The 19,755-nt window shown below is 46.7% G+C and overlaps 1 protein-coding gene across 11 annotated transcripts in view; it reads right to left on the bottom strand.

Annotated features, from left to right (window-relative positions):
• The window catches only part of Stau2 (staufen double-stranded RNA binding protein 2), a 240,264-nt gene that overhangs the window by 2,623 nt on the left and 217,886 nt on the right, over positions 1 to 19,755 (bottom strand). For 9 of the 11 annotated variants that reach the window (XM_060385825.1, XM_060385818.1, XM_021652119.2 and 6 more), the window contains one exon: positions 4,431 to 4,496. The exons of the other annotated variants lie outside the window; for them this stretch is intronic. In XM_060385825.1, coding sequence (XP_060241808.1) covers positions 4,431 to 4,496 — 66 coding nt within the window. The remainder of the gene's footprint in view (positions 1 to 4,430; positions 4,497 to 19,755) is intronic. 11 annotated transcript variants of the gene reach the window in all.

Below are 19,755 nucleotides of genomic sequence, written 5' to 3'. Positions count from 1 at the left end.
CGTGCTCCTGTACCCAGAACTACAGGTGCCCCCTGACCATGGTCAGTGCAGGGGGAAAAGGACTCCCCCTTTCTCTTTAGTCACAACTGTACAAGATCATGAGGTTCCACCTGCAAATACAGAAACTTAAAACTCTTCCCCCGCGATGACCGCCCAATTTCTCCTCCCATGGCTGAAACTGTGCACACCCTCTTCCTTGAAATGCAAGGACAACGGATTTTCTGCCTTCAGTTCTCCTTTCAAAATGAACAGCCATGGAGTGCCAACCAAGCCATGTGGTAGGGAGGAGGATTCACGTAAGGAGCTCAGGGTACCCTGTGAGGAGAGGGAAAAAATCAGGCTCCTAGCTCCTGTGGGCTCTGGGGAGGTAGGGCTGGCCTGGCAGAGCCTGCAGAGGTGGTGTTGAGAGGCCAGCACGGGGCTGTGGGATGCTGTTGGTGTTGACAGGCTGGTGGAGCCTGGCTGGATAGCTGGGAGGCACCAAAAATGCAACGCCGATAAGATCTACATAACTTGTTGACACTCTCGTGCGTGTTCCAAATTGTTAATTCCCTGAGTAAAAATTTGGGTCCTCTCGCCTCCCCCCAACCCCGCCTCCCAAACTCCATTAGCGGGGCTTTGTTGAGTCTGAGATAGGTGTCAGCGGTCCGGGGATGTCTGAACCTTGGCGAGGCCTGCTGCTTCACGCTTGGGGCATCTGGGTTTTCTCAGCTGCCTTTGAAAAGGGAGCTAGCTGCTCACTCGTGCGGTTTCCCAAATAGCTGACTAGGCACGTGAGCTCTTTGAAATTTCTTTATGTAGGAATTACTTGGGACGGGTTAATTTTTAATTAATGGGCTGGGTTTTTTGGAGCGCAGCACAGTTCACAGGAACTGGGCAGGGAACCTACACAGCTCCCGAAATCCTCCCTCCATCCCTCTCCCCTACGACGGCTTGCATTACTGTGGGGTGTCTGCTGCACATGACCAGCAAATATCAACGTATCACTTAAAGTTCACATCAGGAAATCCACACAAGGATTCCTCTTTCTTTTGTTTTTTTTGAGAGGCTGAGATGGGGGTTGGGTGGGGTGGGCCTCAGGTAGACTAGGCTAAACTCAAACTCCCTGTGTAGCCAAGGGTGACCCTGAACTTCTGGTTTTCGTGCCTATATTCAGTGATGCTAACATTGCAGGTGTGCATGCACCACTGACTGGTTTTCTGTGAGTTCTGACAAATGCATAAAGGCACATATTCAGCATTCCAGTATTATATTGAGAGGTTACACTGCTCTAAAAATCCCAAGACCTGCCCATTCATCTCTGTCTCCCTCCCAGTCCTCAGTAACTTTTCAGAATGTCGTGAGGTTGAAATGCTCTGCTCTGCAAACTGTCTCCGGCTCTTGTATGTCTTTTCAGTGTTCATTTCTTTTTTTATAGCTGGAGTATATTCCACAGCATGCACGTACCACAGTTTATTTTTACCCCGTCACTTCTCAAAGTCACCTTGATTGTTTCTAGTTCGGGGAGATTGTGAATGAAACTGCCCTAGAGTCTGTGAATGTTTTAACCTTAGAAACTTAATTTTAATTGAATAGTTAGAGAGCTTAAATAGTTGTCTCTTTTCTTTTTAGGCCTTCTCTTTTGTTTTGTAAGTCACAGTTTCAATATGTAAGCAAAACAGGCAGTTTTCCATTCCAAGTGCTTCAGTAAGCCATTCTGTATAGGCCAATGTCTCTTCAGGGCAAGGAGGCCACTTCCCATTTTTTTTTCCCTATAAAAAGTTTTTAATGCATTTTGAACTAAAACACAATTACATCACTTTCCTCTTTCTTTCCTCTCTCCAGGCCCTCCCAAATCCCCTCCCTCCAACTCTTTTTGTGTCCCACCTCTCAAATTGATAGCCTCTTTTTCTTTGACTATTATTGTTTTATATATATATATATATATATAAATGTGTATAAATAGATACATTCAGCCAGCTTGTTGGGTTTCCAACCTGGGACAAGCCTCCCAGGTCCCAAATGGACCTGGCCTCCAGGTTCTCCCAGTATCCCTCAGTCCCTACCTGTTAGAGGGCATGGCTGACATCCTACCCTCTACCCTGAACTTTTCAGCCCAGGGGCTGGGCTGCCCTATGTAATCCAGACATTTTGGTTTCCTCCCTCCTTCTGCATTTTCTCTCTCCCTGCATGAACATGCTCTTTTTCTCTTTCTCTTCCCCTTTTTCTCTGTCTCCCTCCCAGTGATAACTTCCCTGGCCTTGTTCCTTGGGACCAGTGAACCTGCCCAAGAGTTGCACCCAATAAAACCTAATTTTATGCTTTAATCTGACTTGAATTGGCTCATTTCTTCAGCAGAGAAAAATCCATTACTGCTGAGTTTTTGTTGTTTGTGTATATATGGTTTCAGCACTATTATGTCTGTACCAGGCTTCCTTCTAGTAAAATAACTGGGCATCATTTCAATAATTTCTTTACTATAAATTCTTAGACCATTTTAGGCCTAAGATGATGTGGGTTTTGTTATTGTTGTGTTCTGTTTTTCTTTGTTTGACATGGGGTCTAGAATTGGTTCATCTTCATCATTTACTTTCCTTATTGCACTTGGAGCTAGGCACATATGCTTTCAGTATGCAAACTCACACTCTGGAGACTCATATTTAGACAGTTCTCTTCCAGCCTCTGGGATGGAAAGATCCACAGAGGACTGTGACTGTCACTTCGATTGGTCTAGAAGCCCTTGGAGATGCCATGTAGTCCCGATGTGCTGGGTGGCTAGGCTAAGTACCATCCTGTGGGTGTGTGCCCTCCCCTTGGCTTGTTCCAGTACTCCGAGCTTCTTTATGCCTTCCTTCTGCATGCACAAGGGGCACGGAGAACCAGGCCCACACTGCCACCCTCTAAAGAAAAATTCATGCCAAATTTAAAACACTGCAACTTTGTGGATTGGTCTGATGATCATAGAGCTCTTTGTAGATGTGAGGATTTTGAGCAAATGATCAGCTGCTTTGCTCAGATCCGTCAATTAGGAACATTAGTGTCAGGAACACTCACATTCATCATTTCCTCCAAATGGATGACAGAAAATCTATGGCATGCCAGGGCACTTTAATGTGTGATGTGATCTTGCTGAACGGAAGTCCTAAGAGCACCTTGGCCCTGCTCTACTCACAAGACCAGCACAACATGCAAATTCAGCTCTCCATACTTTCCTTTTGGTCAGTGTTGGGAATGAACCCTGGGCCTCACCACATTAGCCACATGTTCTACCCTACTGTCATGAAAAGACTCACGTGCAGGTTAGCTATAGCCCGTTTTCATTGTTTGTTCTGGAAACACTTGATGTAGTGTTGTCTGGACTCAGGAACCGCCTGACCTGCTTCTCCAAGCCCAGGACCAAAGCATCTGCCTCTCTCATCAGAACAGAGATGCAGAGGAGATGAAGGCCAGGGCTTGGGGGAGCAGTTTCAGTGTCTTATCACTTGCAACATCTTCTAGATGATGTTTTCCTCATGCCATTTAGGTCTTCTGCACCCTGTCACTACCTCAAGGATGTCCAGCAGGCCGGAATGGCGGCATGCTCTTTCGATCCATGCCATGAATGGTCTTTCACAGAGCTCTTGCGTGACTCCTTGCCTCCACAGGTATGCTCCATGGCTTCCAAGTAACATTTCTTATCTCATCGATGAGCTCATTCAGCCCACAGCTTACTGATAACCCGGAAGACAATAGCTTATAAGTATGAGAGGATTTTTTTTTCTGATTTACTAAGGGCAAAGGTGACAATTTATCTCAGCCTGTGTAAACAGTAATAGCTACCATTTGGTGAACATCATTAGGCTACAGTCATGGGATGGAGCCCTTTACCTGCATGACCTCAGGTCTTATCATAGCCACAAAGTTGGTTTTACCTAGGAGCAAACAGAGGCCCAAAGAATTAAGTAACCCATTTCAGGTCACTCAGCCAGTAAGTCTAGGGTAGAGATGTGAACCCAAATCGAGTTCTTCACCACATCACTGTATTCGCTCTGAACTTTGAACTGTTCCTGTTCAGCAGCCCACAGTCAGCATTGCTTCTCTCAGCACCATTATTCCAGCATCCTTCGAATTCCTCCTCTGTGTTCATCTTCTCCGTTGCTGCTCACAGTGTTGGCCTAAGCTGAGCACATACTTGTTTCCAGGCCATAGAAAAGGAATGGACTGTCCTCTTGCAGTCCCTAGGTTCCTTTCCAAAACCGCACAGGATGTTTCTGCATCATTCACTCTATGGGCTAACACCACATGCCTACAGTCCTCATTTGGTCACTTAGAATTACCCAGGGACCACAACTGAGATGACCTAATTCTCCATTTCTGAACATTGTGAAGGTAACAAATCTTGCTCCTTCACTGCGCTCCTTTCTTCATTTTTCAGAAAAACAAACAAACAAACCAACCTTTTCATTTCTTACCTGTGACTGCCTGCAAGAAGGAGAAAGCAGCGTTTGGGTTTTGCTGGACTTGAGGGATGTAGAATGCTGCAGTGATAAGAGGCCAGGGTTACAAAGGGGAATGGACAGACTGTGATGTTCAGACAGCTGGGCACTCATTCTGCTTGGGGGTGAAGAGTGGGGGTGCCTCTTCTGACAGGCACTCAGAGAACACTCCCAAAGCTGCTGCTTCCCTCACGTGTGTGACACTCATTGTGTAACCAGAGCAGGCCTTTCCCATCACCATCCTCATCTTTGTTTTCTTTGTTTGTTGACTTTGGAGATAGGGTCTCACCGTATAGCCCACGATAGCCTGAGACTTGCAATCCAGCCCCAGATCGGTCTCACCCTCATAGCTGTCTTGTCCCTGAGGTATCTCCAGTGCTCAGTCATCACACAAGGTCTTACCCCACCCCGCCCCACCTCCCACCCAATCCATCACCCACTCTTTTCCAAGTAAGGACATTCACAGCTTAAAGAAATCCACGGAAGGAGACAGGTGAGCTTCTGTTTGTACAGTCAAAGGCCTCAGGAGTCAGATCATGAACAATACCTGAAAAACCACAGTGCTCGAAGCAAGCCTCAGCTTCATGCTGAGCTCAACATGCAAAATGAGGGTTTGCTATCAGATCAGTTACTGCGGAGAATAATGGATAATGATGTGGTTTTTATGAGCAAAGCGTAAAACTGAGCAGTCCACAAATGTGTTTAAACACTTCCAGAATCTGTCCAGAGGATGATAAAATCAACAGAATTCTCATGTTTGAACAACTTCAACTGAATATATTGTTAACTTATTGGAGGTAGCTGCTTTTAAAATTTCCAAATACCCTATAAGCTTGATACATAATGCTGAAGGATACTTTGAAATGGGGGAGAATAAGACTACCCTTATTTGGGCTTCATCATCAAGCCTGATGAAGAGGCAAGCTCTAAACAGTCTCCTCACTGAGAGTTAAGAGATAACAAGACGTTCTGGCCCCACTGTCTACAGTCCACCCTCTCAGCATGAATGATTTGCTCTGTGATACAAGTAAACTAATCTTGGGGAGTCATGGGAAGAATCCACTCTGGGTCCTTAATGAGGCACATCCTGAATGATGCTAACCCAAGTTGGGTAACTTCCCACTTACTGTGGATTCCAGAATTTCAAAGATACACTAACATAAGGACCAGAGCCCTCCATAAGTCTTTGGCCGTAAACAAACAGACAACTCAGTGACTTCATTTCCAAGGTCAGAAAATGTTTTCCCAGCAAATCAAAACAAACACACTGAGCATCTAATGGGTGTGACCACAACCTACCAGCTATACTCTCAAAACCCAGCATTGTGTCAGCGAACCTGCTTAGACAACAGAAGAAAAGGAAAGGAGAGAAACAGCCAAGGATTTACTGCAGCTTTACTGTTTTCATTCTTGTATTCTCAGCACTCTCTCTCTCTCTCTCTCTCTCTCTCTGTGTGTGTGTGTGTGTGTGTGTGTGTGTGTGTGTGTGTGTGTGTGTGTGTCAGGGGTGGCAGTGAGAGGTGAAGGAGGAAGTAGAGTGGGGTGTAAGTGGGGAAAGGTTGTGAGTGGTATGTGTGGGGTGCATAGATGTGTGTGTGTGTTTCCTTTAGAGGAAAGCATCTGCGTAGATACACAAAAATATTTTTAGTCCCCAAAGGTTTTATAACTGTTTTGCGAGTAAAGCCCCACAGCCCTTGATAGCTGTCGCTACCATTTCATGTGTCCCTTGTTTTGGATGTTGTTATAGCAATGGCAGAAACACGATGCCAATGAGATTATTTTCCATGCCTACTTGCCGGGCTTGTGTGTGTGTGTGCGTGCACACAGGAGCACAAACACACAAACCCAGAATAGAGAGGCTTCTTTCCAGTCATTTTTGCTATCTTTATCTCTCCTCTTGTCGATTAGCAATTAACAGATACTGTTGACACCAGCAGTTATTCTTCCTGCTTTCTTGTCTAAGGGATTAGCAAGTAATGACAAAGTGCCAGTACTAGGTCACTTTCTGAGAGATGACAATGGCCTTTACAAGCAAAATGTGAATTTCAACTCACCCCTTCTGCACGGCAGTTGTTCATGCGGCTTTGAACAAGACGCGCAACGGATCTTTTCATTTCCTTTGCTTCTGTCACATTTTTCCCACCAACTCATATCCCGGTTCCCAGAAACAGGCTGCTCCTATCAAAGTCACCAGTAACCACACTCCCGAATGTGGCCTTCACAGTCAAATAAGCATTCAGGGTTTGTTTTGTTTTGCCTTTCTCCCCCAAAGTACCCACTCCTGGTGGTGGTGGTTGGGGGATGGGGGGCAGAGCTAACTGCTGGATTCTGCTCAGAGAGGCCACAGTTAATCAAACCAGAATCCCGTCAGAAGGAAATGATAGCTTTTCAAAGACAAACATCCTCAGGAAGAGACTCTCCTAACCTCTCATCTAAATAACTGGAACAAACAAACAAATAAACAAATAAACCAGACCTTCCTTCACTAAACAGGGAGGTTACACAGCAGCACTCCTTACTTGGAAAGGTCTGAGCTTCAGACCGAGCCTTTCTCATGTAAAACAAGAGGAACCCAAACATTCTTGTGTTTCTGACCTGTCACACCGAGGCAGGTCCTTCGGTCGCCTCCATTTCAGAGGCGGCAAGTTACATTAAAGAGGATTATGCTGAGCTTCAATTAACGCACTTGCTTCCCAGCCTGCCAACAATTTCATTCTAGCCTGTGCTTTTCATTCGTGCTTCCCCAAACTTATTAGTTCAGGTAATTTTCATAAAATTGCCACTTTATAAGATGGCTTGCCCTTGAAGAAAAGGAATGTATGCTTGCTAAGGTGAAAATTACTTGTTACGGAAAAAAATAATTGAAGGGTAGGTGATCTGAGGCTACAAGATTCCCAGTAGTCTTCCTAAACAGGTGTTTAGACTCTAGAATTTGGGGACTTACTTTAAAGCTAAGCCTTTAAAGCAGAGACTTCACCATCACCTATACTCTTTTGGTTTGGACATTAGAATGGTGGCTTGAATGGGGATGGCTCCCATAGGTTCATATTTTCAAAAGTTTGGTGCCCAGTTAGTGGAACTATTTGGGAAGACGTGGGAAATATGGCCTTGTCGGTATGTCACTGGGCAATGGGCTCTGAGGTTTCAAAAGCCCAGGCCAGGCCCAGTCTGTCTGTCTGCCTATCTGTCTGTCTGTCTGTCTTTCTCTGCCTACTGCCTGTGGATCCAGATGTAAAGCTTTCAGCTACTGCTCCAACACGATGCCCACATGCCCGCCACCATGACGATCACGGACTAACTCTGAAACTGTCAGCAAGCCTTACCTTTTAGAAGAGGTACCTTGGTCACGGTTTCTCTTCACTGAAATAAAATATGAACTAAGACAGTCTCAGTCTCTGTCTCCACATTCCTTTCATGTTTCTCCTAGGTTTTCAAGTTTACTGGCTTCTTATTGTTGTTTGTGCGGAAGTCCTAGAGTAGTATTCTGTGACCTCACGCTTAACAACACTAAAAATAAACATTTATGTCACATAATTCCATGTTAAAGTTTCCTTGATAGTCTCAAAGATATCTGCTTGAACCTGCAGATTTTATGTAGTATTTAGCTGGTTAGTCTCCTAAGCCCTAGGGCTCCTCTGGCTATAGAACCATTGCTGCCCATGACCTCATGGTACCTGTATTTAACTTTGCAAGGAGAAAAGGGCCTTGCAGGTGGGATTAGTTAAGAACCTTGAAACCATATGCTTAGCTTTGAATTATGCAGGTGGGCCCAATCTAGTCACATGAGCTCTTCAAATTGGAGAACCATTCCCAGCTGTGGTAAGATGGGGGTGGAGGTTGGCGGAGGTGACATCATCCACTCTAAATATAACGGGAAGACCATAAACCAGAAAAAAAATATGCAGGCAAGCGTCTAGGAACTGGGAAGGCAAGGAAATAGATTGACTCTAGCCTACAGAAGGAAGTGCATAGATGGTAGTGTACATAAGCCGGAAGCCACCACATTTGTAACTGTTACAGCAGTCACAGAAGACAAACAAGAGCCTTTCAAGGGGGCCGTAGGTCACACTGATGCTGGATTCTTTCCTGGAACAAGGTGGATGCTGGTTCTGAAAGGAGACCATGAGAGCTAGAGATGCCTGCCCAGAGGGAGGTGAGGCCTGAAAGAGAAGAGGGTGACAATGCTCCCGACAAGCCAGAACAGAATCCAACCTTTTCCTATGGAGCTATGGGCCTCTCTCCTCACTCATCCTTATACTCAGCTCTACTCTGTTCCTCCGGGGACAAGTTCCCTCCTTTACCCCCAGCAGGTACCTCTAGTCATTCTTCTGGCAACCAGCTGCTTGCCAGCCCTTAGGTCTTAGTATGGGGAGGCCTCCTCTGATGCCCCCCATACCCCCGTGCCTGTCACATACCCTTGTTTATGTCCCTCACTTGTCACAGTCCATCATTATTCCCTTGAGGAAAGGCCCTGGTGTGTATGACTCACCTCTAGGTGTGACCATTCATTGGAACAAATATCAGTTGAGAGCCCGGTGCTGTGCTCAGCACTAGGAAAACCCACACCAGGATGCGAGCCTCTTCAGTCAGGAGTAAGGCATGCAAACAGTGGCCCCGTGATATGACGAGTGGAGCAATGAAGGTTAGGCAAGGGTAACAGCAACAAAGAGCAAAAGTCAAACAAGGCCACACAGGGGATGAGAAAGAGAAAGAGAGAGAGAACTCTTCAGCCCAAAGCCCTTGGGCATGGCTGGGAGCATAAGCAGGGTTTGGGAGTAAGGTGTGTGCTGGGGGCAGTGTTGAAGGTAGAGTACAGGGAGAAGCCTTATGGTGGGAGAGATCAGGCCAAGCTCCAGGGACAGAAGTCACAAACAAATAATGTAGACTCCAAAAAGAAAAGAGCTTTGTGTCCAGGGAGGGCAGGAGGCCCCTGCAGGAAGACCCAGTGAGGCCCAGTAGCTTGTGCACACGGTCAGCCTGAGGGCAGGTGGCTGTGGAGGCCTGTTTTAAAGTTCCCTGCTACTCAGTCAGGGCTGCTCACAAAGACAAGGCCTCACACGTGGAGATCCCACGTACTCGTGCAGATGGAGAAGGGTTCTTGGAAAGGTGACGCTAGTCTGAGTTATAAATAGTGTGTTGGGGTCTCACGGAGAGGGGCAAATGTGGCTCTGCTCCCCACGGCCATGTGAGAAAGCATCTATCCCATGCCTTCCTCATCATCACCGCTGAGGAAGCGAGATCAGCGAAACCATTTGGTATAGGGAGTCACTGATGGGAGGTGTAGAGTCTTTGGAGGGTTCTGCCATATATAGGCAGTGTTAAACCGGTTCTCCAAGTTTAAGAAGATGCTGGGTCAGCAAGGTGGCTCGGCAGATAAAGGCGCTTGCGCCAAGCCTGATGACCCGAGTTCGTTCTCCATAACCCATATGGTGGGAGGAGAGAACTGACTCCTGCAAGTTGTCCTTTGACCCCCGCACATACAGATATTACACACAAATAAGTGGTATGTTTGTGTGTGAAAGGGAGGGAGGGAGGGAGAGAGAGAGAGCATGCTGACTGCAGCAACTATTGAGATCCCCATCAGAGCCAATGACTTCCAAGAGACTCCTGTCAACTCAGATGTGTGCCTAAGTGGCAGCTGCAAACCAACAGGATCTAGTCCAGCACCCAACCCACTGCATATAAATATCCTGCATTCAAGCCAGCTCCCTGAACCCTCAAGCAAAATGGGGTAGACACCTAGGATTTACAGCTGCACAAACTTGGGCTGAACAGCTGGCTCCCCTTCCTATTAGCCACGATCTTGGGCAAGTAAAAAAAACCTCAACTACTGGATGATAGGGTTTGTGAGGCTGACCAAACACTCCTCACGTCCAAATTCATGACATCTTCGCCCACAGCCTTAATAACTTGATTTCCACCCTAGTAAAGATGTGGTCACGGACACATAGATGAAATAATCACAAGGTCATGTGGCTTGTTCCAGGTAAGGCTGGAACCTAAACAGACTGGCTCTGGCAGTAGGAGACTTTCATCTGAGCGCTCACCGACCAAAACACAGAGCACTATGAGAACGAAGGTCTGGGTGTGGGAGCCAAAGCCACGGTTCTCTCTGGCAGACTCCCCTTCTGTGCTTACGGTCTCCTGAGCAGTGATCACTTGGGGTATTACTTGAAAAGGTTCAGAGTGGTAGCAAAGGCCACTAGACTTGTCTAGGCAGGCATTCTTGGGTTAGGCAGAGCTGAGCGAAACAGTGGAGCCTTTTGCATGAGGTAGAGATTTGCAGCTTGGCTCATTTTGGAGCTACTGTATACTGAGAACCCAAGTAAAGGGTGACCAGACACTCACTGGGTGAGCTATAAATGAATATGTTAATTGGTAACTTCTTACTTTTTCTTTACTCAGCTTCTGGGACTTCCTGTATTCTTGCTTTTCCTCTTTTTCACCCCTGTCTGTCTCCTGTAGAGTTGGTTTTTCCTTCTTCCTGACTTTAGAAATGTCTTCTTGGCTCTCTTATCATCTTCACCAAGATGATTTACTCTCTCAAGATGATTTCTTTGAGCCTGGTAGCTTCAGTCTCTTACAAATACAGATAGCTCACATTCCTATCGTTAGCCTGGCCTCTGACCTCAGAATTCACATGCCTGGTAGATTTCTGTAATACATGGCATGTCAATCCTGCCACAGACTGAAGTGGTCATTCCCAACCCCACACCACTCTTCTTCTGGAAATGGCACCCCACTCCACCGGCTGCTCAGACAAAGCCCCCAGGATTGAGCCTCGTCATTGCTTCTCTGCCACCTTCTATACCGACCCATTAACCAACTCAGTTGGTTCTTTTCTGAAGTCCCTCCAGAATCCAGTTCTGTGTCCTGCTACTGTCAGCCCACAGCACTGTAATCTTCTAGGGACTGATGGCACATCTAAAGCTTAGCCTTGGTTCATCTGCTAAACTGTAAACAAGGGGCCTGGTCACTACCTGGCTAAGAGCATTCTAGGGACTCCTCATTTCTCTAAGAACAGCGCCCAGTTCCTCACGATGGCCCCAAGTATGAGCGTGTCCCATCTGCCGCTCTGGTCTTATCATACTTGAGCATCCACCACGGGCTCCAGCATGGCAGCCCCTCCTTCTTGGAACTCCTCAGTTCACTCCTGCCTCGTGGATTCTCATGCACTTTTCCTCAGGCCCACTTCCACCTCCCTCCTTCCGCAGTTCTCTTTCCGGTGCTATCCCCTGCCCTCTGGTTCCAAAGGAGTCACCCCACAGCACCCCACCCCACCCCACCCCAACCTATGTCCTTTCTTCTCCTCAAACTGCCTCAATTTCAGCAAAACATTTTCCCTAAAATTTTATCATTTATTTAACCATTTCCTTGCTTCCTTATTTCCTGTGTGTCCCTCTGGAAGAACGCCATGTGCTGTTCTCACTGCTGAGCACTCGACACACAGACTAGGAGACATTTAACAGCTACTGGTTGAATGACAGAGAGGAATGAGTGGGTAAAAACCGTACCTACATTCAAGAATGTCTAGCCAGCTTCTCACTGCCTGTGTTATACACTCTTACTAATTCTCAGACTCAATAAGGAAAGTGGAGAGCTGAGTATCTCCTTGATTCATTGAAACATAAAAGAAACAATTCCCTCAACGGTGGGTGAAATGCTGGTTAGTCAGCCGGAGTTAGGTGGTAGCAAAATCAGGGTAAGCTGCCCATGTGGCTGTTTCCCAACTCATTTTATGACATTTATATTATTGCAAATTTGGAAGAAATTTTTATCGTAATTAACTTATTTTTTTTTTCCTAGAAGCACTTCTTATCTTTCATTCCTTCTGGCTTTTATCATCCACACCAATGCAAAGTAACTGTAAAAGTCAAGAAATAGAATGTCCTGTTTTTGTTTTTAATTACAACTGGAAAAAAAGCACATCGCCAGGATGCAACATTTGGTTTGATAAGTGTAGACTTTCTACCAAAAGCAGTTTCTAATCGAAGGCCATGTCAAAGGAAGGCTGCTACCTCAGTCTCCTTAAGACACCTTTGTTAAGACAATATAATCAAACAAAGGGATTTACTTTGTACTGGAACAATGTCATGGCAATACTCTCTCTCATTTCTACTAAATGAGAAGAAAGTGAGACTACTTTGAGGAACACAGCTTAAGTCTGCTAAATACATTTGTAAAATTTCCCCTGGTATCTATAGAAACAGCTAGGACTCCACTAGAACAGACATGGGCTAAGGCACCCAAACACGCTGCTCTCTAATTGCTTGTCTGCAAAACAAAGATGTAAGCCTGCAAGGGTCAGGATTTCAGCTCCCTTGGTGGTCGTCTCCTAATCTACCTACTTTAAACTGCATGCATGACAACTGGCAGTCTCCTAATGTCTACTGACAGGCCACTCCTCCCCGAAAGGATACATTCCCTTTCCAAAGTAGACTTTTTCTAAAGATACTGTGTCAAATTCCACTTTTGATGGTTAATTGTTTAAGGAAACGAGATAGCTTAGAAGAGGGTATCTGTGGCAGACATAGAAGTTTAGGGGCAAAATGTTAACGCAGGACATTCCAACATGTAAAAATCAAAACTTTAACTCAGGCAAAGGCCATTGTAACAACCAACAAATGCCTGACATTCAGTTGGATGGAATTGTATGTTGAAATGAATTGTAGGAATATTGCAAATGTTTTGCCTGTAGCATCTGGTAGCATCAAAGGCCAGGAGGGAAACCATGACCACCGCCAGAATTAAAACCTGCCTCTTTGGATAAATATGCGGAAAGGATATGAATTAAGTTATCAGAAGGCTAGAAGAATTTGCTGAAAAGGGGGTGGTTTCTAAAAGCAAGAAGTTATTTGGAATTTGACAGTGTGGGGCTTAGTTCTTTGCATAGCTAGCATTATAAGCCAAATAAGGACAGGATGATATTTCAAAGGAGGAAAATCAGCGAATGTGTACAAACATGAAAGGCACAGGCGATACCTTGACTCCAAAAGTAAGTGGTACTTATGGTATCAGATGCAATCTGGGACGTGACCCAAAGGAAACTGGGCACCACTCTAGAAAGCCTTTCTGTGCAGAAAGAGAAGGCTAACTTGTAAACTCCATGCCCCGTGCAACTGCCAAAGCAACCTAACTGCCTGAGGTCCAGAAGAGTGCTCCTGGGGGTGGAACCCAGTTCCTTAGCACGCTGTGTCTCTGCCCTTTTGTCTGGCATATGGTCTACTCTCGTCAGGCACTGGAAGGAAAACTGAGGTGGAAGGTGGTGAATAGGAGAGGATTATGAGTGGGGACAAAAGACCTGATATCCACTGTCCAGACAACACTGAATGCCATGGAAGGTTGGGTACAGTAGCCTAGCTGTGAGTTCCCAAAGGGAGAATTCCAAGCCAGCAGGTGGGGAAGGCGTGAGCAGGATCATTCATTCTTGCTGACCAGTCTGCACGCATCTCCCTGGTTAAGAGTTATGTCCCTCAGTTAGGGCGGACTTGGCACTTCCTTGTCTTGGTATGTGCAGCATTAACAGCGGCCTGGAGCTAATGCCCCCTCATTCTTGGTAGAAGTGGCTGCATAGCTAACAAAGCCCAGGGCCGTTAAGATGGCTGTCCTGTGTTCTAATATTCCCAAGAAACAGTTGGCGCACCCTCCTGTCCTCAACATGGCTTCTCTGTGAAGGCATCTCTAGAGGAGACAGAAACTGCATGCTGAGAGCCATTGCTTACAGCATCAGTTCTGCGCTGCTGTCTAAGGAAAAAAAATCTTCACCCCTCCACCTTTAGGAGGAGACCCATGGAAGAGATAAGAGGGCTTTCCCGGAAGACAAAGGTGGTGGGGTTTTCTGGTGAACACCAACCTAGAAACTAAAAAGAAGCCTGACTTCCCTGTCAACTGAGAAAGTGGGAAGTTCCAGGTGAGTCAACAGAACCACAGAACCTTGGAAAGATCCAAAGCCTTGTTGTGTCTCCTTTTGGTGTGTACCAAGAACACTGGCAGTTCAAGTGTGAATGCCTAGGGCCAGCAAAGAAAGGCCACGCCCCAAGGTTTGCATCTCATTTGGCAGCAAGCCAGGGCAAAAGAAATCCTTTAGAACAGATGGTGACAGCAAGCAGCTTTATTAATATTAAAAAAAAAAAGTGATAAATTGGACTTTAGCAACTTTTACTCTGTGAAAGACCCCAGGAAAAGACTGAAAAAGCAAAACAAACAAACAAACACCAAGCTACAACTGGACGGATATGTCCACACACCACTTATAGGACAGGAGAACAGTGTGAACAATACATGAGGAACTTAGACTCGACAGCAAAAACCAAACTGTCCAATCCAAAAACGGGAAAGGGCATGAAGCTGGCACTCATGAAGGCCCACAGGGGTGGCCAGGAAACGTGAAAAGATGTTCAGCATCATGCCGCTGAGGCTGTGCGGTACATGCCACACAGCTGAGATCCAAAGGCTGTAGACAACCCAGAGAAATGGACTCACTCTTGCATTTGTGACCAGAACATAAAATGGCTTGGCTACTCTGTTTAAAACAACAACAACAAAAACCGCAAAAAAACCTGAACACACATGTTAACAGGAATTACACACCTGGGCATTTACCTCAGACAAATGAAAATTTATGTCCATGCAGATGTTCGCAGTAGCTTCATTTGTACTAGTCAAAATCTGGAAATGAGGAAACTATTCCACGGTAGGTGAACTATTAAACTGATGTGCTACATTCATACCATGGGGAAACAAATGATATACACGGTGGCCTGAAAGTACCAGAAGGGCATGAAGCTGAGTGAAAAAAAAAGCTAGTTGGTTTCTTTTTTTGAAACAATTTTATTTTTCCAAGTAATGCTATACCTTAGACGATTTCTTGCCAGACAAACACATCTATTCTGCTTTCTTTAAGTACTTTCTACTGTGTAGCTATACCACAATCTGCAATGTTCCCCCGGACTGATAGATAATTAGGTCGCTCTTAACTTATAAATGCTGCTGCAGTGGGCATTCTAATAAAGCATTTCACACACACGGTGTACATGAGATGGATAACGTTTAGAGGGAAGAAGATGGCCCCATCACTGGGGCCTGGAGAGGAAGGATGTACAGTACAGATGCTGTACTGCCCATAGCACAGATGCTGTGCTGCCCACAGCCCATATGGCACAGGGATGGGCACCTCTGCGTAGTCCAGTCACACTCTAAGGCACTGGGTTTCAGGGGTTCAATAGATGGCCTTCCTGCAGGCACCGTTCTTCAGCCCATGGAAGGACCCGTGTAACAGGTCAAAGAGTACAGACTAGTCACATGTGAATTTTAAGAGAAGATTATATCCTCAGATATAATCTTTTCACCCTGTCCCTGCGCCAGGGTGAAAGCCGCAGGGGTAGCAGGGAAGCCAATCAGGAGGCCGGAAGATAGACCGGAAGATAGACCGGCGTCTTTTCCTGGCTTCCAGCCTCCTCTGTTGCTCTCACACACCAGCCACTTTTGCTGTGTTCCATCTCGCTAGATACTTGAGGCCAGATGAGTGGAAGAAGCAGCTTGCTTCAGGGTGTCTCAGGCTTCCCTCAATGCCCACTGTACCCATGGGATGACCCTGCACACAGAAAGCATCACACCTTCCTGCAGCCTGCTGGGAGGGCCTTTCATCGACCTAAACAAGCCTCCCACAGGCCAGGTGCAGGAACAGGACAAACAGCAGCCTCTCCCCCAGGGGGCCCAGTGGAGATGCCAGAGTTGAGGGTCCCATGAGTGATGGAGAGGAGTAAAGAGTTTACACACATAGGTTGAGAATTCCTTGTCTGGAGTGCTTCAGATCTCGGAGGCTTTGATTTGGACATGGATTTGAGCATCAGGACCTCCCCAAGGCCCAAATCAGAAATGCTCCCAAATCTGAAACTTCAATGTTTTGAGTTCTGAAGTTTTTCAGATTTCAGATTTCGAGATTAGGGAGCAGGACATAGTAACAAGCAACAGGAACTTAGCACCTCTTGAGGCAAATCAGTAGAACCTCTGGACCGCACAGAGAATACGGTGCCTACACCAACTGCTAGACCTTAGTCAAGGCCTTAAACACAGTGACCATGCTAGTGTATGCTCACAGTGTCCTGACAACTGTCTGTTAACATAATTTTATGAAGTCTTTGGTTGGTTTTTGTTGTTGTTCTTGTTATGTTTGCTTATTTGTTTTTTTCCGAGACAAGGTTTCTCTGTATATTCCTGGCTGTCCTGGAACTCGCTCGGTAGACCAGGCTGGCTTCGAACTCAAGAGCTCCGCCTGCCTCTGCCTCCTGAGTGCTAGGATTAAAGGCCTGAGCCACCCCTACCCCACTTCTCCCCCACCCCTGCTTGATCTTTAGTATTTTAAAGCATTCTGAGGAGAGGAGTGTAGGCTTTACCAGTGTGCCTAAAGGGCCCATATAGCTCACGAAAGGCCAGAACAACTCTATCAAGACTGTCAGTGAGATGTTGTGGGATGCAGATGAGAATAGCCTCTCCACCCTCTAGTAAGACCTTAGGGGCAAGGACAGGGACAACAGGCTGCTCCTGAGGGACTAGAGAAGTCAGGCTTTGAAATGTAGTATAGTAACAGCTAGGAGTGTGTGTGTTTGTGTGTGTGTGTGTGTGTGTGTGTGTGTGTGCTTGGATAGCTGTACTCGCCTGTGTGTCCACACGGGAAAGTTTTGATTGTCTTTCTCTATAGCTCTCCATCTTCTGGGTTGTTTTGATACAGGTTCTCTCACTGACTGCCATTTTGGCTATATTCCTGGCCAGCTAGCCCAGGGAATTAGATGTCTTCATCGTTTCCTGCCCTGGCCTCGTCAGCATGGAGATTACTGGTGAGTGCCCCTATACAGCTTTTACAAGCCTGCTGGGGATTCGAACTGTCAGGTCCTCACAAGGACCCAACAGAGCAAGCACTTTCCCAAGCTCCAACCGCTGCTTTTAGATATTTTTTTTGAGCCCTGGCACAGGCAGATCATGTCAGGACCCTCTGCCTACTACCTGGAAAGGCCTCTCTGAACTCTCATAATTTGCTCAACCAGAAGGTGAAGGAGAGAGAGCTTTGGCTCTGGTCACACAGAGCGTTCAGTCTTTGCTCCAAGCTGACTAGATGCTTCTATTGTTATGTATCCAGACACCGCAGGGTGTGGTGGCCCTAAAAGGGACAGTGAGGCAAGAAGGTGACGGCATTTGTAGTTAGCAGCCGCCCCCCTCCTTCTCTAAAATGGTTGTGTAAACACACCCAAATGCCAGCACAGAAGACACCAAGCCATCCAAACACCAAAGGCCCCACTCATCCTGTATGGGTCCCACACACTGCAGGACAAAGGCTGCCCTTGGCAACCCTGCGCCTGGGATCCCTCCTGAAGCAACTGAAGAGATGTCACCCTGGCCCCGGGGCTTTCTCCGTTCAGAATTTTGTGCTTTTCACTCTTTGAGACTTCGTCTTGGCTCATCCTACACAAAACTACGGCCGTCAGCTCCTCTAACGGGGGTGTCTATAAAGAACAGCCCCAAATCTGCTCTTTCAGTGCACTTAATGTCTTTCCAATTAGATCCAGATGTGAGCAGCCGAGGGAACCGTTCTCAGGACTGGACAAGATGACATAAATCTTGCAGCTGACAGAGATCCCACTGAGCTCGGTTGGGGAAACTCACAGAGAACTTGTTTGGGGCCAGAAAAGCGGCTGGTTATAAAGACAGATGTGTACACTCTGATTCAAAAAAACACGTTCCGAGAGCGGGAGCGCGCCCCCGCTAACACTGTGCCTACAAACCTTCTGCAGCCGAGAGCCTGGCTGGGGCTCCTGCTCGCAGCTAGATCAAAGGAGTGACTGAGCAGGCTGCTAGAAAACAGACCACAGCCGATGCTTCCTGGCTCCTTAATTGCCCTTCTCAGGGAGAGGAAGGTGGGCACTCCTGACAGACCTTTGCTGGAGGAGAACAAGGGCTGTTTGTGCAGCTGAGGGCTTGGCCTTTATTTTTTTAATTATCTGGTCTTGTACACTTTCCAGAAAGTTCCTTTTAAAAATAGTATATTCTTCCTCCTCGTCTCCAGATGCTAGGAAGTGCAGGTTCAACCAAAACCGTGTCTATTTCAAAGGGACACACATACAAAAACAAAACAAAAAAACAAAACAAAACGAAAAAAAAAAAAAAAACCGGGCTAGAGTTAAAGGACTTTGGTGGCACGAGGCCCAAAGACTGAGAGCTTTGGTTTTCTTTTACCCTCCCAGTAATTTTGCTTTTAAAGCTTGGAAAACAAATTGCACCGGAGGATCAGCTTCTGCAGGATGCAGTGTGGAGAAGGGCAGGGTGGGCAGTGAAAGTAAAGAGCGGGTGGGGTGAGCCTGGGCGGAAGCGCCATGACCAGACAGGTGCCATGGTGGACAGGCAGCTCCGGTGCATGCAGAAAGCTTGCACTCTGGTGGCTCTGCATTCACGCAGAGCGACGGGGGCACTCTTCCTTTGACGGCATCCCGGACTGACGCATAGTCTCTTCTCTAACCCCTCTTTTGCCCCATGTCAGCATCTGGCTGTGTGACAGAGGTCAGGGGGTCTGGTCTGAGGCACTTAATACGGGCCATTGGCAACTGGGCCATCCCAGAATCGGCAGCTCTGTCCTATCTGGGCTCAGACCACTCCTCCAACATGGGTCCCCCCAAAGACTGGTGAGAATGCATTTCAGGGGGAGTCACATGCCCTGGGCCCCAGCCCCCACCCGATCCTGTCTGTCTTGGGTGGGTGATAGCAGTACTTTGCTGCTCCTCTGAGTGGAGTCCACCTACTCTACCAGGCCCCAAAAGGCAGCAAATGAAATCTAGGATCACAGAGAGGGACAGATACACAGACACAGACACACACACACACACACACACACACACTTTTATTTTCCCATCTTGAGATAACAGCCTGCCAGGCATGGTGATGCATACCCGTAATCCCAACAGGCGGATCTCTGTGAATTCCAGGCCAGCCTGGTCTACAAAGCGAGTACAGGACAGCCAAGGCTACACAGAGAAACCCTGGAGAGAGAGAAGGAGAGAGAGGCAGAGGGAGGGAGATAAAAGCCAAGTATGTTTTTTAAATTTATGTTTTATATCTTTCAGTTGAGCATGACTTTTCTGAGCAAATTCTAAGGACTATAAAGATGTCTTCACAGATAGACAACTTTGACTCTAAAGAAATTAATGCAAATTACAGTGCAGTTCAGTGAAATGCTAATTTATAGCTCCGTAAAGGTGCAGTTCAAAGCTCAGAGGAGCGGGAGGAAGTCAGTGGATTGATGGCTTGCAGTAAG

Source organism: Meriones unguiculatus, chromosome 6, assembly GCF_030254825.1.
Source record: "Meriones unguiculatus strain TT.TT164.6M chromosome 6, Bangor_MerUng_6.1, whole genome shotgun sequence".
Classification (NCBI taxonomy): Eukaryota; Metazoa; Chordata; class Mammalia; order Rodentia; family Muridae; genus Meriones; species Meriones unguiculatus.
This window is presented reverse-complemented; position numbering and strand designations above follow the sequence as displayed.